Source organism: Lynx canadensis, chromosome B1 (genome assembly GCF_007474595.2).
Source record: "Lynx canadensis isolate LIC74 chromosome B1, mLynCan4.pri.v2, whole genome shotgun sequence".
In the NCBI taxonomy this organism is placed as follows: Eukaryota; Metazoa; Chordata; class Mammalia; order Carnivora; family Felidae; genus Lynx; species Lynx canadensis.
In genome coordinates, this window is record NC_044306.2 from 62,996,928 (window position 1) to 63,019,500 (window position 22,573).

The window sequence follows — 22,573 nt, forward strand, 5'->3', positions numbered from 1 at the left end:
AGCATATTTTTAAGAATTTTAAACAAGGTTCAGAGCTATTAATAAACTGGCACTTGGGGGGCATTAAAACATCCAGAGGATGCTGCCCACACACTGGTCTCTGTAGTTTTGTAGATGATTTTTCTAACATAATGAACAGATGCCTGCAGATTTTTAACATAACAAAATAATGAGTTCAAATCTCTATATAGCATTTAAAAGTGGACAAGCAATAGTATTTTCTGTGCAAATGGAATGTATCTTCTCTACTCAAATTCAATTGTGTTACTATTCTAGTCTCTTGCCAGGGAGCAAACTCATGCCATTTTAATGTAGCTCAAACACTTGAAAAGCAAGAGCAAGATGGTAGTTCTACATACACAAATGACTACCTTATTCTTCTCACTAGCAGAAATGAACTAATTTTGATTTGAAAACAATAAAACACAGGTAGAGAAGAAAGTCACAGACTATTCCAATCTTTAGGAAAATAATGAAAGCTAAATGCAAATAAATCTCCCAGTCCAGCAAGGCACATGAATGTATTACTGTGGCTTTTCTAACTTTGTATACACCAGGGTCAAGCACTTATTCTACTTAATAATTTGTGGGTCTTACCATAGTTCTGGACTGTCTAAAGCAGAGAGGTTTTTAGTACCTCACCAAATACAATTGACTAGATGAGGGGAAAGGTCAAGTGGAATTAATTATAAATCCTCTTCTGTTACGGACAGTCCTTGCAGTCCCACGTACTTTGTCTCCCCTCATGATCACATTGAATTAAACAGAAATTTTTTTTTAATGTTTATTTTTGAGAGAGAGAGTGTGTGTGTGCCTGTGTGCACGATGGGGAGGGGCAGAGAGAGGAAGAGGAATACAAAGGATCTGAAGTTGGCTCCATGCTGACAGCAGTAAGCCCTAAGCGGGGCTCAAACTAATGAACAACAAGATCATGACCCGAGCCAAAGTTGGACGCTTAACCAACTGAGCCACCCAGGCGTCCCGAATAGAAATTTTTGTAAAAATAAAGAGAAATTCAGAGGAGCATTTTGGGCAGGATCGAGGGTGCATCTTGCGACATCATCCAGTGGTGTACAGTGAGTTTGAGTTTGAGAATCATGAGGAACTTATTTTGGACTGGAAAATGGCATGAAGATAATGGCATTTTCAAATAGACCAGCATTTCCTGAAAAGACAATCTAGCTATCCTGAATCTAGTTTCCATTTCTATTTTCCTTTCATGGATCTTCTAAGAGGTTAGTTCCCTAATCTTGAAGACCTCAATTTTCTTAAAATTACTTGCTGCTATTGTTGTTTTAGCTTTTCCATTTTTAGAAATCAAGAACTAGTAAATTAGGGTTAGCTTCTTCAAGCTTCAGATTCAGGTAAACAACTAGCTTTTAACCTGGTACCAATATTTACTCAACCAGACTAAATCGAGAACTGTAGTCTCTAGTACATTATGCATGGTATGCAATAAAAAATGTTTGTGGTTAAGAATGAATGAATTCAAGCATCAAATATAGAGGGCTCTTCCTCTCATTTAGTCACTAAGCTAGGCATACACTATATAAAATTATTACATAAGCTTCTGTCTTTAAAGAATCAATCTATTAGAAAACCCAAATCACTAAAAGAATAAATATACAGCAATAATAGTAAAACTCTGAATACAAATCAATATACATTTCATAACTGTAAGCTAGACAGATACCTGCATTTCTTCTGCACATGTTCATATCTGCAACCTGCCTCCATGTATTGGTGGTGGGATCATACACTTCAACACTTTTTCGTACTAAAGGACCATCATGACCCCCTACAGCATACAGTAAATTGTTTAACACACCAACACCTATAAAACACAAAGAACCAAACTAGAGCAGAGTAAAAGGGAAAAGAAATTTAGAACATATTGGGGTTTCTACAAATGACTTGTAAAAGTAAGTCAATATTAAAGCATACAATCTAAGAAATGGAAATGAACAGAATTGACAAATGAGTATCCCAATAAGAACTATTATTCTAAAAGAGGGATGTCAAATCGAATAAAAATAATATGTACGTGAAACACAGAGAGGCAAGTCCTTTAACATGATCTCTTGAAATCAACTTTCATGGTGTAAGCAAACCAGTATTAAAGCCCAAAATTTGTAAGAAAAGAATATGAAGAGACTTGATTATTGAGTTCAATAAGCACTCAAAACAAAAACTAAAAGGAATGCCAAACAATATAAATAATTAAATGAAACACAGAAGAAGCCTTTAATATAGCACTTATGAATTTTACAGTGATATTTAAGTACACCTACTACCACTACCTGCATAATTCAAAAGACATTTGACAGTGGCATTAAAATCAGTATGTATATTTTCCGATGGTATAAAGAGATGCTAATGAATCATTTCACTTGTTTAACTCTTTTCCATCATTTTCATACTTCAATTGCTAAATGAGTTTCCTACGTACCGGCTCCACTCCGTCTGGTGCTCATTTCTGCTATATAGGTCCACTCATTTGTGGTAGCATTATAGCATTCGACTGTGCTAAGACACTGACGTGACGCTCCATCATACCCCCCTACAGCATAGAGCAAACCTAAACAAGGAATCACAAAGAAAGCCAAATTCATAAAAAGACATTTTTTCAAGTCATAAAGTATTTTCCTCCACAGTAGCAGTTTCCCTTTTGTTACTCATTTTTATAAATTATGAAGATCTTGCCTAATGGTGACAGTAGAGTTACCAAACTGCATTATGAAGATCTATACGTGATGGTATTAATTTAACATTTTCATCAATAAATCTGACTATAAAACAGAAACATAAAACTCACTACATCTTTGGATAACATTATTTGGTAAGTGAACAACATCCTGGAAAACAGAATATAGTAATCTTAGTAACTTGGGAAAAAACAGTTAAATCAAGAATTAGTACCAATATGCAATAGAATATTATTTGGCAATAAAAAGAAATGAGGTACTAGTAAATGTTATAGCATAGATGAACCTTGAAAACTTTATGCTAAATCAAAGAAGCCAGTCACAAAAGAACACATGCTATATGACTTCATTAATATGACATTTCCAAAAATGGGAAATTTATCCAGAGACAGAAAGTAGAGTAGTGGCTGCCGAGGTTTAGGGAGAATGGGGATGACAGTTAAGGGGAGTGGACTGCTTCTTGGGTTAAAAATGTTCTAAAATGAATTGTGGTGATGGACGTACATTGAATTGAACACTTTAAATGGGTGAATTGTTTGGTATGTGAATTATATCGCAAGAAAGCTTTTCAAAAAAAAACTCAGTGCAAAGAATTATACCCACAGTAGGGAGGGAGCGAGAACCCACAGATCTGCCCAAGCAAATAAAATAAAAATCACACCAAAAAATAATACTTATAGCCTACTTAAGCTCTGTTGGTAAACAAAGTAGAATATAAATCAATAACTGTGGCAATACATCCCCTTAAATGTGAAATAGACTTTCTCTAGAATTAAAATTTTGCACTTATGTCATTTGATTTGTTCCCCAAATAATTGTATTAAGATCAGTTAACAGTTTTATGTAAGGTACAAACATACACACACAGAGAGAGACGGAGAGAGAGAGAGAGAAAGAGGGAGGGAGAGAAAGGGGCAAAGAAGAGGACAGAGGGAGAGAAGGAGGTGAGGGGGAAACAAGGGCCTTACATAGGTTACTTTATATAGACAAACTAATTTAAAAAAAATAAATAAAATTTTATGATGGCTACTCCTTTCCTTTTTTAAATGATCATTTGCTTGTTCATTTAGAAAACTGGTGTTTGGATTACTAGAAGAATCACTGCTAGCAATCCAGAAGCCATATGTGCCTGGAAATGTTCACCTAAAAGAACAGTCAGCACCCACCTCCAACAACACCGACGCCCACGCTGCTCCTCCTTGTGTTCATGGGAGCCACGTGAAACCACTCATTAGACTTTATATTATATGCCTCCACAGATGATAAACCTATAATAAAGCACAATGCTCTTCATTTTCTCCTCTAAAAAAAAGTGAGGTAATTTTTCTTTTATATATATTATTAGGGAAAAATACTTTAGGTATGTTAAATTGGGCTAAAATTAAAAGAGGAAAATGGTGGAAGGTAAACATGTCAATTACATAATAAATAGGCATAGGCTCTCTTCCCCAGGGCCCCTACCATGCTACTCACACTTACTAGCTTTTTAAATGTAGTAAGAGGACTGACAGTGATCCATAAGAAAGAAAATTTATATACTTAGTATTCTTACACTATTTAAAAGAGTTCTTTTAACATTTATTTATTTTGAGAGAGAGAGAGAACAAGTGCAAGCAGGGGAAGGGGCAGAAAGAGAATTCCAAGCAGACTCTGTGCACTATCAGCACAGATCTCAGGAACTGTGAGATCATGACCTGAGCCAAAATTAAGAGTTGGACGCTTAACCACCTCAGCTACCCAGGTGCCCCTAAAAGAATTCTTGATGGGAGTTTTTAAACTTATCTTTATAAATACCCATTAAAACACTCAATGTCTAATTTTGCCCCAATTCGTTCCCTAAATGTGATTGTTGGGTTAATTCTAATGCAATGTAGAAAAGATGAAAAGGAAGTTACCTGTACTGCCATCAAAGCCTCCCACAGCATATAACAATCCATTTAATACAGCAGCCCCCAAAGTGCTTCTGCGGTCTCGCATGTTAGCAACACTGGTCCACTGATCTTTCACGGGGTCATAGGAATCTACAGTGCGGACTCTTAAGGAGCCATTAAAGCCACCAACAGCAAAAACGAGCCCAGCCATGTAGACCATCCCTGCAAGAGAAATCCAGCAGTTAACGATGAGTATGCAACCATACTCATACCATAGATAGACTACCATACTATCTAAAGGCTGCATTCCAGTAAGTCTATAGCTGTTGTCAGAATATAAGCTACTCTTAGGAGAATGCTGACTGAATAGAATTCTACTCATTAGCAAGAGTATCTAACCAATAAATTTTCCTCCTTTCTAAGATTATTAAAAAATCCAATGGTATGGGCTGACATATTATTCTGACTCTTGACTTTTTCAAATATTTATTTATAGACTTAAACACTGAGCCAAGAAGTTTGCCAACCACTTGTATACAGCTCCCATGGCTTTCAATTTTGGATCTTCTACTTTATATGTGTATCTTAATTTGCACAATATACTTCTGGTTTATCACAGTGCGATAAATCAGGGGACAGTAAATTACAGCCTGCAGGCTGATTATTTTTTGTAGAACCTATGAGCTGGGAAGGGGTTTTACATTTTTTTAAAATTTATGTATTTATTTTGAAAGAAAGAGACACACACGAGAGGGGCAGAGACAGAGAATCCCAAGCAGGCTCTTCACTGTCAACGTAGAACCTGATGAGGGGCTTGAACTCACCAACCATGAGATCATGACCTGAGATGAAACCAAGAGTCGGACACTTAACCGATTGAGCCACCTAGGTGCCCTTACATTTTTTTAATGGTTGAAAAACCATCAAAAGAAAATTTTGTGACACGTAAAAAATTACATGAAATTCAAATTTCTGCATTCATAAGTCTTACACAGCCCCACCCATTCATTAATGTAGTATCTATGACTACTTTCACACGATAGTGGCACATGAGTTGTGACAAAAACCATATAACCCCCAGAGCCTAAAATACTCACTCTCTGGTCCCAAAGAAGTTCGCTGACCCTGGGCTAAAGAGAGGTTAGGGAATCCCTGGATGGAGAAGCCAAATTGCTAGCCTCTGGATCTCAACCACCTTTTCACTTTTCTAAGCTTTCTCCTGTGCTTCTCCTGATCTGAGAAGCCCCTCTCACCATCCACTGTGCTTTCTTCAAGTTTAAAGTCCTACTGAAAGTTCCACATTCTCTAGGAGGCCTTCCTCGAACCACTTGAGCCTGAAGAAATTACCTCTAGCTCCTGAACCCCTAGAGCAAATAATACTCTATACAGAGCATTTGAGGTTAATAAATCTTACTGAACCTGCATTATCATCACTTTAAATTGTTCAAAGTTTTATTTTTAAATTCTGTAGTGTTTATGTCACTGCTCAGATGAAGGCAGGCATTGTGCCTCACAGTTCTCTGAATCCAGCCGGGAGAACAGGAATCACCAGCTCTGTGTTGACCAGCTCAGTGTTTCCTATGATGGTGTCAGGCAAGCATGCATCACTACCCCCGACTGTCTTACCCTCTGATGCTTCATCCCCAGCTCCCAAAATATTTAGGGATGTGTAGTCCTTCATATGGCATGAAGACTCCTACTGTTCAAATGAAGCTGCCCATGTTGGCAGCTCCCTGTCTGAGAAAGGAATGACTTCCCAGTCCCTGCTTCAATCAGGAAATGAAAACTCAAGCTAGTTTCTGGTAAATCTTCAGAGTTTGAGGAGAGCTGTAGGCAGTGGACAATTTAAGTAGGCAGGGGACTAACAAATGCTAGAGAGTAACCCCTGGATTCCTGAGTGCCCTCAGTAGCAGAAAATGTGGTAGATCTCCTGGGAGGGTGGGGGGAGAGGCAGTGAGCAGTGAACACTGCAGGCAATATATTTCACCGTGAAAATGCCCTATATCCCAATTCATAAGGAGCACTGGGGAATGTTCACTGTGGAAATTTGGTCCATTTTAATGTTTTCTTTTCTCTACAAACAAAACAAAAATCTATCATTTCTTGGAGACAGTATAATATGCTTACCAAGTGGTAGGGTATAAATGACTCAATATATGAGTCCAAACACTCTGGGGTAGAGGTGGGTGAACTAAAAGAATTGATACTTGGGGCACCTGAGTGGCTCAGCTGGTTAAGTGTCTGACTTTGGCTCAGGTTGTGATCTTGGAATTCATGAGTTAGAGCCCCACGTCAGGCTCTGCACTGACTGCAGAGCCTGCTTGGGATTTTCTCTCTCTCTCTCTCTCTCTCTCTCTCTCTCTCTCTCTCCCTCCCTCCCTCCCTCCCTCCCTCCCTTCCTCCATCCCTCCCTCCCTCCCTCTCTCTGTCTCCCACTTGTGCACTCGCTTGCGTGGTCTCTCTCAAAATAAATAAACTTAAAAAAATAAATAAAAGAACTGATATTCTTCACAGTTATAGGGAAGCAAAGCACCCAGACGTTTGAGTAATTTGGCCATAATTCCACAGTTAAAGGGCATCAACTCTAATCTAAAGTGGGTAGAGAAGCACACTGTACCTTCATGGGGACACAATGAAAGTAAAATTTACTCATGAACAGTAAACTTTGGAATGGACTCAGGCTAATAACTTATGGTGCAATAAAAAGGAAACTGAATCAGGAATCAGATATGAAGTAAGAAACCAGTTCTAAGTATCACAGAAGACTCCAACAGTAACAATAAAGATAAAATACCTACGAATAAACTTGCCAAGAAACATGTAGAAGCATATGAAGAAAATGTTAAAAATCTACTAAAGAGGGGCACTTGGGTGGCTCAGTTAAGTGTCTGACTTCGGCTCAAGTCATGATCTCACGCTTTACGAGCTCGAGCACTGCGTCAGGCTCTGTGCTGACAGCTCAGAGCCTGGAGCCTGCTTCGATTTCTATGTCTCCCTCTCCCTCTGCCCCTCCCCAGCTCATGCTGTTTCTCTCTCTCTCAAAAATAAATAAAAACATTAAAAAAATTTTAATAAATAAAAAAATTAAAATCTGAAGAAAGAAGACAGGAGTCCCATCACCAGTCCCATCACATATTAAATTATAAACCACAGTAATTATAACAACAACTGCTCTGTTTTGATGCATAAATTGGCAAGACAAATCAACGGAACACGATATTTAGAATAAAACCAAGTAAATGTAGAAATTTAGTATGTGATAAGGGCAGCACTTCAAATGAGTAGAAACAGCTAGGTTAGCCATTAGAAGTCTTTGGACAACCGGATACCATTAAAAAAACAAACTCTACATCTTACTTCTTATATCAAAATAAAGTCTAGATGTTTTTGATATGAATATAAAAAACAAAACTCTGAAAGTACTAGAAAAATTCATATTTTAGAATATAATTTTGTTTTAGGGAAGAAACCTAACAGGTACCACCTTAACCAAGTGATTGAAGTTACTATCACCAGAAATACTCCATCTAATCATGAGAAAACATCACACCCAAAACTGAGAGATATTCTTCAGAATACCTGACCAAGTACTCTTCCAAAGAATCAAGGGCATGAAAAATATGGAAAGACTATGGAACTATTACAGAGGACCATCACAGAGGTCAGAGGAGACTAAGAAAATATGACAATTAAATACAATGTGGGATCCTGAAACAGAATAAGGACATTAATGAAAAAACTCATAAAATACGAAGTCTGTAGTTTAGTTAACAGTAATGTACCAACACTAATTTCTTAGTTTTGATAATTGTATCACAGTTGTGTAAGATAATAATATTAAGGAATAAATATATCAGAGCTCTTTGTAGCATCTTTGTAACTCTTCTGTAAGTGTAAAATTATTTCAACACAGAAGTAAATAATTTTTTTAACTTAAAAAAAATAAAAAACATGTGTATGTACATACACACACAGTTTTACAGTAAGGATTTTCTACACAAGAAATAAATCCTTAAGTCCAAAGGCAAAACTCTGATGTGCAGGACTTCATAAAAAGGCAAAAATATGGGGAGCTTGGGTGGCTCAATCAATTGAGCGTCTAACTCCTGATTTCTGCTCAGGTCATGATCTCACAATTCGTGGGATTGAGTCCCACTTGGGCTCTGCGCTGACAACATGAAGCCTGTTTGGGATTCTTGCTCTCCCTCTCTCTCTGCCATCCCCCTGCTTGTTCACGCGCACACACACTCTCTCTCAAAATAAATAAACAAAAAAAATGGCAAAAATTTTACATGGCAAAAATAACACAGGTAAAATCAACAAAGATTAACACAAATATTCACACATGTGACAGACAAAAATGATACTTTCCTTACCATATATCTGTCAAATCAATAAAATAATATAATAAGAAATGGCAAAAATCATAAACTGACAATTCAGAAAGATGTTTAACTTTCCTCATAATAAAAGAAGTATAAAGTAAGATAATATTTTTCACCTACCAGACTAGCAAAACTCTAAACATTTAATCACAAGATGTTGTTAGGAATGTAGGGAAATTGACACCTTCATATTTTACTATTAGTAGTAATAATTGGTAGTTCCTCTTAGGATACCCTTTGAATCAGTCATTACAGTTCTAGAGTTTTACACCCCACTAAAATATACTGGCACGTGTACATAATAATGTATATATAAGGAATTCATTCTGGCATTGTTTATAATGTAAATTTAAAAACAATTTTTAATGTTCAATTAAAAATTCGCAAAAATTACACTACATCCAGACCGCCCCCCCCCAAAAAAATACTAAACAGCTCTTAAAGAATGAAGTAACTCTATGCTGACAGGTAACAATCACCAAGAAATACTGCTCAAGTACTGCCTTCCATTTTGCTATGGAAGCTATGAATTATGGATCCAAATTTGAGTCCCAGGAAGAATCCTTAGAGTTTACAACTGCCTATTCTGACTGCAGTTTTGGCTAAATAAGGTCTATTTCAACAAATGTTTATAAAGCGCATGCTTGGAAGTAGGCAACTTACTGTGGATTATGGCTAAGTCAGGAGTCTCTTAGAACTAAGGGTCCCACTGTAAAAAATTATTTTTCAGCACTTCAGCAAAGGTAACTAGGAAAATATCGACCAAATTGCTAAGCTATGCTGCTTTATATTAGAGAATCAGAAAGGTATGTAAAGATGAAGACTGAGTGGCTGTTCCCAATAATGTCTTGGGACATTAAAGACACGTCTATTTTGGGGCACCTGATTGACTCAGTTGGCTAAGCCTCCAACTCTTGATTTCGGGTCAGGTCATGATCTCATAGTTCGTGGGTTTGAGCCCCACATCAGGCTCTGTGCTGACAGCATGGAGCCTGCTTGGGATTCTCTCTCTATTCTAATTAATAAAACAGGACCTCAGAGAGAAGCTCCCAATGACACAGCAGTAGAGAAATGACCATAATGCATCATGCTTACCTGCCCTACATCGCCTGGAAGGCAATTCTGCTACTTGGTGCCATCGCTCTTCTTTAAAGTCATAGCATTCCACACTTCGGATAGCCTTTGGTGCTTGGCCCCCAACTACCACCATCAGCTGGAGGGCAGAAATGTAAGCATTTGAATAAACAACTATTGCATTTTGGGGGGATTTAAAATGTCTTACAAAGACATTGATGTGGAGAGTGTTAGGATGAAGATGGTGGGGTGAGCTGGGGAAAAACAACCACCTAATCAACACTTAATAAACATCAACAAAGGGGGCACATGTTAGAACTACAGTTCTATTATCTAGCACATTTAGTCAAAAATAAGGATTTCAGAAACTAAAATAAGTTTCTGATCCTTCAAGCAAAAGCAGAATTAAAGCCAAAAAACAGCAGGCAGTCAGCACTGGCAAGGCTGCAGTACGTCATAGGGCTTGCTATAAACTAAACCCTGGCTTTGTAACGACCAGGGATTAGATCTCCACAATCCAGGAGTACAGATAGAAGTAAAATTTATGTTAGTGGGTAGGTGAGATGAAAAGGATGGTAAGGTATTAAAAGAAACATGGAAGAAGGTGGGGGGAAAAAAACCTATTGAAAAAGGGGGAATAATTGAATTGGGAGTTCACAAGAGAGCACACATTCCTGTATCTCAAATAGAGATGCCACACAAATAATGGAGATGCTAGAAATCATAATGAATGAATGTACAATAACCTAGTGCTGAGAATAAACAAGGTCTACAAATTTCTTCATTTCAACTCAATCCAACAACTATTCACTAAGTGCCTGTCATCTATCTATACTTGTCCAGAACTAAGCTAGGTGTTATACACATAAGAAATATAAGACATAGTATCTACCTCCCAAGAGCTTATAGATCTCACTAAGGAGACAAGACCCATGAAGTAATTCAAGAACAATATACATTTATTTATGACCAAAAAGGTATACGATTAGTATAGACATTAGTCACTAATGCTGATCAGAAAATGGAATGTTGCCATAATTTAATGAAAGCTTCCTGGAGGGAGTGGAACCTTGAGAGACAGATGGAATTTTGCAGCCACTGTGTTTGTTTTTACTGAGTACAAAGGGGCACTTTTTGGCAACAATGGAAACACAGCTGTCAAATCAGAAGAACATAAAAGTTAATGATGTCACATATGGAAAACTTTAAAGAATGGCAAGGACCCTAGGGGAAAGTTGAAATGATGATAGGAGAAAATAGATGTTCAAAGGAAATAAAAAAATCAAAACAAACAGAAAGTGGAAATGATTCATACATACAAAGAGGGGAGGTTTGCAACCTTGACTATGACCTACCTGTACTTAGAACTACAGAAAGACAGGTGCACAGAAAACAGGATTCCTTAGAGTAAATCACAAGTTTCCAAAAAGAATCCTATTTTATTAACTGGAGAGTTTAAGGAACTTTAAAGGTTTTAAAAAGAAGACTGAGCATAGACCAATTACACGATTTTCTTCAGATGTGTCATTTTTCTAATGTTGATGTAAATAAATAAAAGGAAGAATTAACAAAGAAAATCCACGATATTCTCTCCACATATTACGGAAGAGGAAAGAACAGGGAAGAAGGCAAGGTTGTAAAATCATAGAGGTAGAATAGACAGAAAGATCAACACCATATCCAGGTGTTTATATAAGATCAATCAGAATTTAAACTTCTAAACACTGTCTGGCAGTTAGGCAATAGTTAAGAGGCTTAGTTAACATCTCTGATAAAGATCAATCTAAAAAAATCTCTACACCTGAAAAACATAATCCAGTGAAGAAATGGGCAGAAGACGTGAATAGACACTTCTCTAAAGAAGACATTCAGATGGCCAACAGACACATGAAAAGATGCTCAATGTTGCTCCTCATCAGGGAAATACAAAGCAAAACCACACTCAGATACCACCTCACACAGGTCAGAGTGGCTAAAATGAACAAATCAGGAGACTATAGATGCTGGCGAGGATGTGGGGAAACAGGAACCCTCTTACACTGTTGGTGGGAATGCAAACTGGTGCAGCCGCTCTGGAAAACAGTGTGGAGGTTCCTCAGAAAATTAAAAATAGATCTACCCTATGACCCAGCAATAGCACTGCCAGGAATTGACCCAAGGGATACAGGAGTGCTGATGCATAGGGGCACTTGTACCCCAATGTTTATAGCAGCACTTACAACAATAGCCAAATTATGGAAAGAGCCTAAATGTCCATCAACTGACAAATGGGTAAAGAAGATGTGGTTTATATATACAATGGAATACTACTCGGCAAGGAGAAAGAACGAAATCTGCCCATTTGTAGCAAAGGGGATGGAACTGGAGAGTATTATGCTAAGTGAAATAAGTCAAGCAGAGAAAGACAGATACCATATGTTTTCACTCATATGTGGATCCTGAGAAACTTAACAGAAGACCAGAGGGGAGGGAAAGGGAGTAAAAAAAAAAGTTACAGGGAGGAAAGGAGGCAAACCATAAGAGACTCTTAAATATTGAGAACTGAGGGGTTGATGGGGGTGGGGGAGAGGGGAAAGTGGGTGATGGGCATTGAGAAGGGCACCTGTTGGGATGAGCACTGGGTGTTGTATGGAAACCAATTTGACAATAAATTATACCTACTATCTATCTATCTATAGATAGATAGATATAGATATATATAGGAAATAAATCAAGCACATGTTGTTAATGTTCTAGAACAAGATTAAGTCTAAGTATAGTTATACATTTTGAAAACATTGTACTTCTCTATGCTTTGCTTACTTATTAAGGTGTTTGACATGTTCAAAAAAATTAACCAGGCTAATTTTTTAAGTCTATTCTAAATCATTTAAGGGGATTCCATTATTTTTATAATAAGAGTTGAAATATTTAAGGAAGATTAACTTATGAAGTTTATTGGCAATTATTTAATAAATCAAACATTTAAGAAAATGTAAAAAAAAGAATAAAAAGTTTATTATTATTATTATTATTTACAAACCTCTAGCTATTCTACCACTGTTCAATAGAAATGTGATATATATAATGTGCATATCATTGTAAATTTTCTAGCAGCCACATTAAAAAGCATTAAAAGAAAAAAAAATCTCCAAAGGGAATATTTTTTTAAAAAACCTTGAGAAACAATATGGGTTTATTAGATTTCATGATCCTTAAACTTTGAATCTCATGTTTTCCATGCAGTAGTTCACTTTTGCATATCAAAATAAGAATGGAAGAGAAAATGTACTACTGAGTACAGAGAATGCTAGTGTTATCTGTTCTGTACTCACCCAAGTAAAATGGGGTGAGGATTTGGGACTCCAGGAATGAGAGAGAACAGGGACAAAGAATGTATAATGGGAACACAAGAGAGCAAGGATATTTGTATGACATCAAGAGACTGCACTAATAACCACTATGCTACTAACCATCAAAAGAGGTGCTCATGACTCTAACACTCCAGTTATTTGTAAAAGACATTTGATATCATTTGAGAAACACCAAACTAATTATGCTACTGTAAAGAAATAGAAAACTGGGAACACTTTTGGTATGGAAAAATTAAATGTGACATATTTAAGGAAGGCAAGGGGTAGGGAGTTAAAAAAATTCAAGTGACCATCCTAAAATGTAGATCGGTTAAACTTCATTTTTTTTCTTCACCTATTAAGTATTAGTTGAAATTGCCTCCTGAAAACTCCAGTTTCATAATTTTCCAGTTGGAAATCTCAACACATATGCTGGGTAAAATACAGAAAAATAGATACACAGAACTAATGATAGCATTTGTTAAAAAAAACAGATTCCAAAGTGAAAAAGAAGCCACAAAGTATAGTAGCAAACACACATAGTTTGTCACTATGATGTCCAAAGGCAAGAGCGCCTTACAAAATCCCAATACTGTTTACTGGAGATGCAAAACTAATGTCTGAGATATAAAAAGAATCATTCATGCAAATTTGTATGTATATATCAGAGCCTAATATAAAAAGTACTAAGTCACTGTCATGGTAGACATATTGCCAAAACATTACAAAAGTTTCCTTAGAACCACTACCGCATTTTGTCTGATTTTACTTATCATTACTATGAAATATGTAGGCATGAGAAATCAATCTTTGCTTCATTCTTACCTACTCAGAATTAATCTTGAATATAACCACTTGAAAACGCTGAAAGAGCATCCAACATAAGCACTTTTTCAAAAATATATGTAGATAAGTAAATTTTGAGAAGGGATCATGCAAATGCAAGGTCAAAGCAACAGTGGAGTTCACTACCATTTGCCATGTCTGCTGCCCCTCCTCCCTAGCCACCTGAGAAAGCAGAATGAAACAGAACCTTCATGGACGGTATACCAACCACACACACACACAAAAAAAGCTAAAGAATTGAGAAATCCAAAAGTATAATAGATTGGAAGGGCCATTCCAAAGCCATAGCCAGAAAAGCCCAGAAACAATATAAACTGAACAGATAATCACAACTCTACAAAAGAGAAAATAAAATACCTGATAAGATTTTACCAAGAACTCTTTAGAAAGTTTCCAAAAGTGACATGTTTATTCCAGAAATTAGAAGAGAGTTAGTTTTCACTCTAAAGGTCTTTGCAGGATAAAGATAGCAATGCTAAAGATGCCAGAAGAGGGGATATACAAATATGAAATGTTTAAAAAAGTATTAAAGATAAAACAAACCAGAAGGAAGCTGACAAAACTAGCATAAAATAGTAATTTAAATGGGCTAAGACTATGAACGCTTATTATAATTTTTTTTTAAGAACAAAAACTGACACCAAATAATATGGACAAATATGAAGTGATGAAGATTTATAAAGATGGCTATTTATAAAAGCAGGTAAAAGGGTATTTGGAAAATGTAAACATTTATAAAATCAGCAGACCCAGATGGCATGCATACTAAGATGTTAAGGGAACTAGCTAATGTACTTACTGAGCCACTTACAATTATTTTTGAAAAATCTTGGAGAACTGAGGAGAGATCAGAAAATTTAAAAACGGCAAATACCAATTCTCAAAACAGGGTAGGAAGTGAATGCCTTGTAAATACCTTCTAAGTGATAATAGTTCTGAGTAAAAATTTAGAATATTTTGAGAAAAGCATCCAAACCTCTAGGAGACGACAAAATGATGAGTAACACGCAGAGGGATGTTAAAAAAAAAAAAAATCATGCCAAATTTGAGTCTATTTGATCCTGAATCTCACTGGACATTACAGGCCAAATTACTTATTTTTGGCTGAGATAAATTATCTCTGTTTAGATAATAAACATAATCATATGGACTGAAATTTTCTGCAAATGGACTATGTCAGTGAGTGGGTATTTCTAGCAAGGTATCACCAGGGAGAGTGCTGAGGTTCATTCTAGATTAAAATGTTTACTAATGATCTAGAAAAAGGAGTAAATAGCATACTGGCAAAATACACAGTTGGTTCTAAATTGATAACTGATGTTAACACTGGGCAGAACAGAAAAACAGTATCGATAAATATGTGAAGCAATTAAAAATGTAGATTCCAAAAATAAAACTTGAAAAAAACACTAAAAAACATTAAGTGAAAGAATTTAAAAGACATAATTTAATGGAAAGGATAGAGTGGTAACTAAAGATGATATTAAAAAAAAAAACAATGGGTAACAGATTCTTATTTCTTAATCGATCATTGCCCCAAATGCATACAAGAGCTAAAAAATACATAAATAAAAGCATTACACTATGGATCATTCTGATTAGACCCTACACAAAATGACACATAAAGTGCTGGCCTTCCAGTACTGTGAAGATGAAAAATGAGTACAAGAAACTGCAAACAGAGACAGAAATGAGGGGTTTTTCTGAAAGGAAAATTAAATCAGTGAAACATACATGGCTTCAACTAAAAACATAAAGGTAGAATATGAACGATGACACAAGGGAAATATGAACACTGGAGATCTGGGAGGACATATGGTGAACCTTGCACTGATGGCTACACAGGAAGTGTGAGTGCACCGTCAAAGAGTATACAACAGGGAATAGGAAGGAAATGTACTGAACAGGCTATTCATCAGCTTTAACTCTAATATGTAATTCTGCGAAACTACTTGGTTTTCAATTATTATCTATATACACAGCTTCCAGAGACATCTTTTTACCTACTCTGATTTTCCTTTCTACTCTAACTGAAGCTAATGAGACTCAGAAGGGAAAAAGATCAGTTGCCTTCTGTTCCAGAACAGTGACATCATGCGGTTTATAAAGATTAAATGAACCAAACAATCCCCACCCTCTACAGACAAACCCAACAGGGAAGTTGAGTTATATACACTACAGTGAATTCCCAGGCACATAAAAATTCAGACGAGTAAAAGTATTAACAGCCTCACTATGGGCCTTTCAGATGAAATAATAAATGTGAACAATAGATCCTACTTTGGGAAGGTTCATGGGTGTCCTCAGTCGGGTCCGGACACTCTTCATTAATATACGCTGCTCTGTCGGCAGCAAATGATACTTCATAGCTTCAATGAGGTAATCTTTGCAGGCACTGCTATTCTTGACCAATGCCTCCTCTTCAACCCTCTGTAAGAAGAGAGAAGACACACCCCATGAGGGGAACAACTATTTCATGATAAAACAGACAAAGCAACAGAGTAAAGAAGAGGGAAAAAAGCAGTAACTATCCTCTCTGGTTCAGTCTTTCCCTTACAAAGGAACGTTTATAAATATCACCAAGAGAAAAATAAATGAAGCCCCAAAATGCTCAAGTATCTGGTGTGCAGAGAAAAACATACGTATGCAACAAAGAGAAGAACTACAATCAAAATTATATACCTCAACATCGGCTACAGAATAACCTTTAGATCATACTATATTTGCCTATTTCTTATCTTTAAACATCAAGCCAAAGAGTAAGAAAAGAATTTAGACAATGAGTCCTTCAGGTAGAGTAGGCAATACTAATAAGCTAAAGACAATTTTTCAAACACAAAAAGGCAAATAAAATATCCAGAAGAGGTACTCAAAATATTCTATAACAATGTGCCTACACCAGAACTAAATCTTGTACCTGCCATTCCTGACCTCAAATGCAGGCAGGTTTTTCTGTTCATTTTCTTAATAGTGGAGTATCAATGATTATACAGATCACAATAAATAATGAGGCTTCAAGAAATCCTAAAATGCTCAGATTGAATCTCTTAATAAAGAAGGTTTCCTTGGATGGCTCCAATTATAAAAATGTTGAAATGTTCCAAGTAGGATACTAATAATAAAAAAATAAATTCAAAGTTGTTCATAGACTGCTAAAGATCCATTTATTTCTACTTATTTCAAATAGGCTGGTTTTCCTCACCTTAGAAACAAAGACAGAAACCCAATGCATGCCACTATAATACTATAAAGTCGAATTCAATGGTATTTGGGTCGCATGTCAAAACTCCATTTCTGCAGGGCAATCAGAAGAAGCTATCAAAGGGAAAGCACAGAAGATGCCGAGCAGGGACACAGAGCCACAAGTGCATTTATTTATGTGTAAATGACCATAAATACTGCCTCAATAAGTTCTAGTATCTGCTTGCCCACATCAGAAGTGGGGAGAAGTAAATTTCCAAGAATGGGGAGTGGTCTAAGTAAAGGAGCAGCTGCCGAGGACTGCAGGTGCCTTTATCATTCTCTGTCCTGCGCCCTGTGGTCTGCATTCTGCAGGTGTTATCACCATGTAACAGAGATCTCCATGCTGTCAGCCCAGTGACAAAGTGCTATGTGTATTCAGGTGTTGTGAATATGCTTTTACCTGAACTAAATATTCCCGAGGAAGCAAAGGTAACCGCACATGTTCCATCAGCCGTGCCATAAATTCCTGCCTTACATCCTTGTCATGGTTTACCCAAGCTATTACTGCTTCAAATACCTTGCAGAAAATGTGGGGAAAAGAAAATAAGTAATGAGTTATGTACCAAGGCATCTGAATAAAGTATGATGAAATTACATTTTATATACAATTCTTGCTAAGACATTCAAGTTTAATACATGGCTCAGGGGCACCTGGGTGGCTCAGTACTTCAAAAGTTATCCAATCTTTTCTTTTCTTTTTCATTTGACAGAAGTACTTTTTTCCCCTGCTTTATTGAAATATAATTGACAGATAACATTGTATAAGTTTAAAGTGTTCATTGATAGACTTCTACATTGTGAAATGATTGCCATCAAAGCTCTAGCTAACCCCTCCATCATGTCACATAATTACTTCTTTTTTTGTGGTGTGAACATTCAAGATCTATTCTCTTAGCAACTTTCAAGTATATAATGCAGTTTTAATAACTATAATCACCATACTACACATTCTCCAGAACTTATTCATCTTATAACGAGAAGTTTGTACCTCTTTGACCAACATCTCCCCATGTCTCTCATCCTCAACCCCATCTACCACCACTCTACTATGTTTCTGTGAGTTCAGTTTATTTCCATTCCACATATAAATGATACCATACAGTATTTGTCTTTCTCTGTCTTATTTCAATTAGCATAATGCCTTCAAGGTCCACACATGTTGTCACAAATGGCAGTATTTCCTCTTTTCTCATGGTTGAATAATATTCCTGTATACGTGTGTGTGTGTGATACTTCCTTATGCATTCATCCACTGAGGGACAATAGGCTGTTTCCAAATCTTGGCTATTATGAATAATGCTGCAATAAATCAATGCACATGCGAGTGCAGATGTCTCTTCAAGATTCTGTTTTCATTTGCTTTGGCTATATACCCAGAAGTGGCATTGTTGGATCACATGGTAGTTCTATTATTAATGTTGTAAGTACTTTTAGTACTTTTATGTATCTAGTATTTTTCATTTGGTATTAACTAAGCACTTAACCAAGTACATTATCTAATCTTCTTGAACTTAAGTGGTAGCTGTGATAATCAGATGATACGTGATCTAATTCACTGTTCATGACTTTTCTAAATTGAATTTGGTTCTATTTACTTGATTTAAATCTCAAGTCTCTTGCAATTCCTATCAAAATAACATCAGCATTCTTCACAGAGCTAGAACAAACAATCCTAACATTTAAATGGAACCAGAAAAGACCCCGAAAAGCCAAAGCAATCTTGAAAAAGAAAACCAAAGCTGGAGGCATCACAACCCTTCAAGATGTATTACAAAGCTGTAATCATCAAGTCAGTAGGGTACTGGCATAAAAACACACTCAGATCAATGGAACAGAACAGAAAACCCAGAAATGGACCCACAAACGTATGGCCAACTAATCTTTGACAAAGCAGGAAAGAATATCCAATGGAATAAAGACTGTCTCCTCAGCAAATGGTACTGGGAAAACTGGACAGCGACATGCAGAAGAATGAACCTGGACCACTTTCTTCCACCATACACAAAAATAAACTCAAAATGGATGAAATACCCAAACATAAAATAGGAAGCCATCAAAACCCTCAAGGAGAGAGCAGGCAAAACCTCTTTGACCTTGGCCACAGGAACTTCTTACTCAACATGTCTCCGGAGGCAAGGGAAACAAAAGCAAAAATGAACTATTGGGACCTCGTCAAAATAAAAAGCTTCTTTCTGCACAGCAAAGGAAACAATCAGCAAAACTAAAAGGCAACAAACCGACAGAATGGGAGAAGATATTTGCAAATGACATATCAGATAAAGGGTTAGCATCCAAACTCTGTAAAGAATTTATCAAACTCAATACCCACAAAACAAATAATCCAGTGAAGACATGTGTAAAAGACATGAATAGACACTTCTCCAAAGAAGACATCCAGATGGCCGACTGACACATGAAGAAATGCTCAACATCACTCTTCATCAGGAAAATACAAATCAAAACAATGAGACACCACCTCACACCTGTCAGAATGGCAAATATTTAACAACTGAGGCAATGACAGATGTTGGCAAGGATGCTGAGAAAGAGGATCTCTTTTGCATTGCTGGTGGGAATGCAAACTGGTATAGGCACTCTGGAAAACAGTATGGGGGTTCCTCAAAAAATTAAAAATAGAACTACCCTATGACCCAGCAATTGCACTACTAGGTATTTTTCCAAGGGATACAGGTATGCTGTTTTGAAGGGGCACATGCACCCCAATGTTTATAGTAGTGCTATCGACAGTAGTCAAAAGTTTGGAAAGAGCCCAAATGTCCATCGATGGATGAATGGATAAAGAAGATGTGGTATATATATACTATGGAGTATTACTTGGCAATCAAAAAGAATGAAATTTTGCCATTTGTAACTACATGGATGGAACTAGAGGGTATTATGCTAAGCAAAATTAGTCACAGAAAGACAAATATCATAAGGCTTCATTCATATGAGGAATTTAAGATACAAAACAGATGAACATAAGGGAAGGGAAGCAAAAATAATATAAAAACAGGGAGGGAGACAAAAGCATAAGAGACTCTTAAATATAGAGAACAAACAAAGGGTTACTGTGGAGAGGTTGTTGGAGGGGGAGGATGGGCTAAATGGGTAAGGGGCATTAAGGAATCTACTCCGGAAATCATTGTTGCACTATATGCTAACTAATTTGGATGTAAATTAAAAACTAAATTAAAAAAATAAATTTCAAGTCTCTTTGGAATAAAGCACCCAAAATATTAAAGCAAAGTGATGTTGTGGGATGAAAATCATATACCCTTATAAACAACTATTTTTGGCGTTTCTTTAGATTTACAAATAGATGTGGACCATACACTTCTAAACTGAGGGTCTGCAAAATAGATGAACTTTCTTTTCTCACAATGGAATATATTAAAATCTAATATTTGAATTTTTTCAAAAAATGAAATAAGGTCATTACAAATTAACAATATATACCTATGAGAAAGCTAATAAGCTAATATGAAGACAATAATTGACTACATAATTTCCTTCCAGACTGATGAACACATAATCAATAATTTTTAAAGTGTTGTAGGAAATGCTTGATGATGATAGTTAAGTTGATTACCAGGAACAAAAAATATTTATTTTGATACAGGAAAAGAGCGAGAAATTAAAAATAATCTACATTATAATGAACATGCCTCCTTAATTTATTCGGTCAGCAAGCACCTACCAAGTACCTCTATGTGTTGGCTGCTAGAAATAGAGGATCCTGTAAATTCTATCTACTATTTCTCAGCTCTACTTTCTCTTCACCTGTTTCTACCATCCTGAATCAGATCCAACTACTCACTGGTTTGACTTCAACATCCTATCTGTCCCTCACCCCATTTCTGGGGTTTTGTTCATTCAGCATATCACCACTGTGACAGGTGGTCTCCAAACTGGTCCCCTAATAAAGCACCTCTCTCAGTATCCATATCTTATGCAGTAAACCTCCCACAGGGAATCTAAGCTGTCCCTGGGTAACAAAAAAAAAAAAAAAATATTGCAGATGCAGCACTGTGTGACTTCTGAAGCTGGGTCATAAGAAGCTTTTCTCTTTCATTATGGTCTCTTGAAATGCTCATTTCAGGGGAAGCCAGATGTCATGTAAGAAGTCTGATTACTTGAGGGGCACCTGGATGGCTCAGTCAGTTAAGTAGCCAACTCTTGATTTCAGCTCAGGTCATGATCTCATGGTCCTTTGAGTTCAAGCCCCACGTCAGGCTCTGCACTGACAGCATGGAGTCTGCTTGGAATTCTCCCTCTCCCTCTCTCCCTGTCCCTCCCCTGTTCACTAATGCTCTCTCTCTCTCTCTCTCTTTCTCAAAATAAATAAACATTAAAAAAAAAATAAGTCTGATTACTTAAGATCAATCACCATGCTATGAGGAACCCAAGCTAGCCACAGAGAAGGAGGGTAGGGAAGGGGAGGGAGAAAGAGGTCAGAGGAAAGGGAGATACCAACCAAACTTCAGCCCAGGAGCCAGATAAGTGAATGAAGAAGCCATCGTGGATATTCTGGATGGATGTCCAGACGGACTAAAACCCCAGCTATACGGCTAATTTGGTATCATGCTGGTATCTCCAGATACTCAAGCCAAGCCAGCTGAAGCCCCAGACACTACAGACTGTTCCTATATGCCCTGAATGAATTCTGCCCACAGAATTGTGAACATAATAAAATGGTTATTGTTTTGTGTCACTACACTTTGCAGTGGCTCGTTATGCAGCCATGGAAAATCAAAACAACCTTCACGACATTTCTATAATATAGGTATTACCATGGCATTCTCCTACCATTTAAAACCCTTTAAAGGCTTTTTGTTACAAGGATGACGTCAAGTTTCTTTAACATGGCTGAGAAGATATTTTATGTCATCTTCCCATCTTATCTCCCAGCATTCTGCCATACATATTCCAAACTCTAATCACAAAGAACCAACCTAATACAATTATTCTTTCATGCCTGTTTTACATTTATGTATTGTACCTCTTCCTGGAATGCCCTTCCCATTCCCACCCATCCCGACTTCCCTGGAAAACTCATAAACATTTTTAAAAACTTGGATCATAACTTTGAGAACAAGCTGATCTTGTTCCCATCC

At 36.7% G+C, this 22,573-nt stretch overlaps 1 protein-coding gene across 7 annotated transcripts in view; it reads right to left on the minus strand.

Annotated features, from left to right (window-relative positions):
* The window catches only part of KLHL2 (kelch like family member 2), a 117,398-nt gene that overhangs the window by 3,536 nt on the left and 91,289 nt on the right, over positions 1 to 22,573 (minus strand). For 2 of the 7 annotated variants that reach the window (XM_030312790.1, XM_030312796.1), the window contains 7 exons: positions 17,857 to 17,973; positions 16,494 to 16,643; positions 10,057 to 10,174; positions 4,601 to 4,798; positions 3,872 to 3,973; positions 2,450 to 2,578; positions 1,694 to 1,834 (listed from right to left, as the gene is read on the minus strand). In XM_030312790.1, coding sequence (XP_030168650.1) covers positions 1,694 to 1,834; positions 2,450 to 2,578; positions 3,872 to 3,973; positions 4,601 to 4,798; positions 10,057 to 10,174; positions 16,494 to 16,643; positions 17,857 to 17,973 — 955 coding nt within the window. The remainder of the gene's footprint in view (positions 1 to 1,693; positions 1,835 to 2,449; positions 2,579 to 3,871; positions 3,974 to 4,600; positions 4,799 to 10,056; positions 10,175 to 16,493; positions 16,644 to 17,856; positions 17,974 to 22,573) is intronic. The other 5 variants (XM_030312791.1, XM_030312792.1, XM_030312793.1 and 2 more) reach the window with 5 other exon arrangements.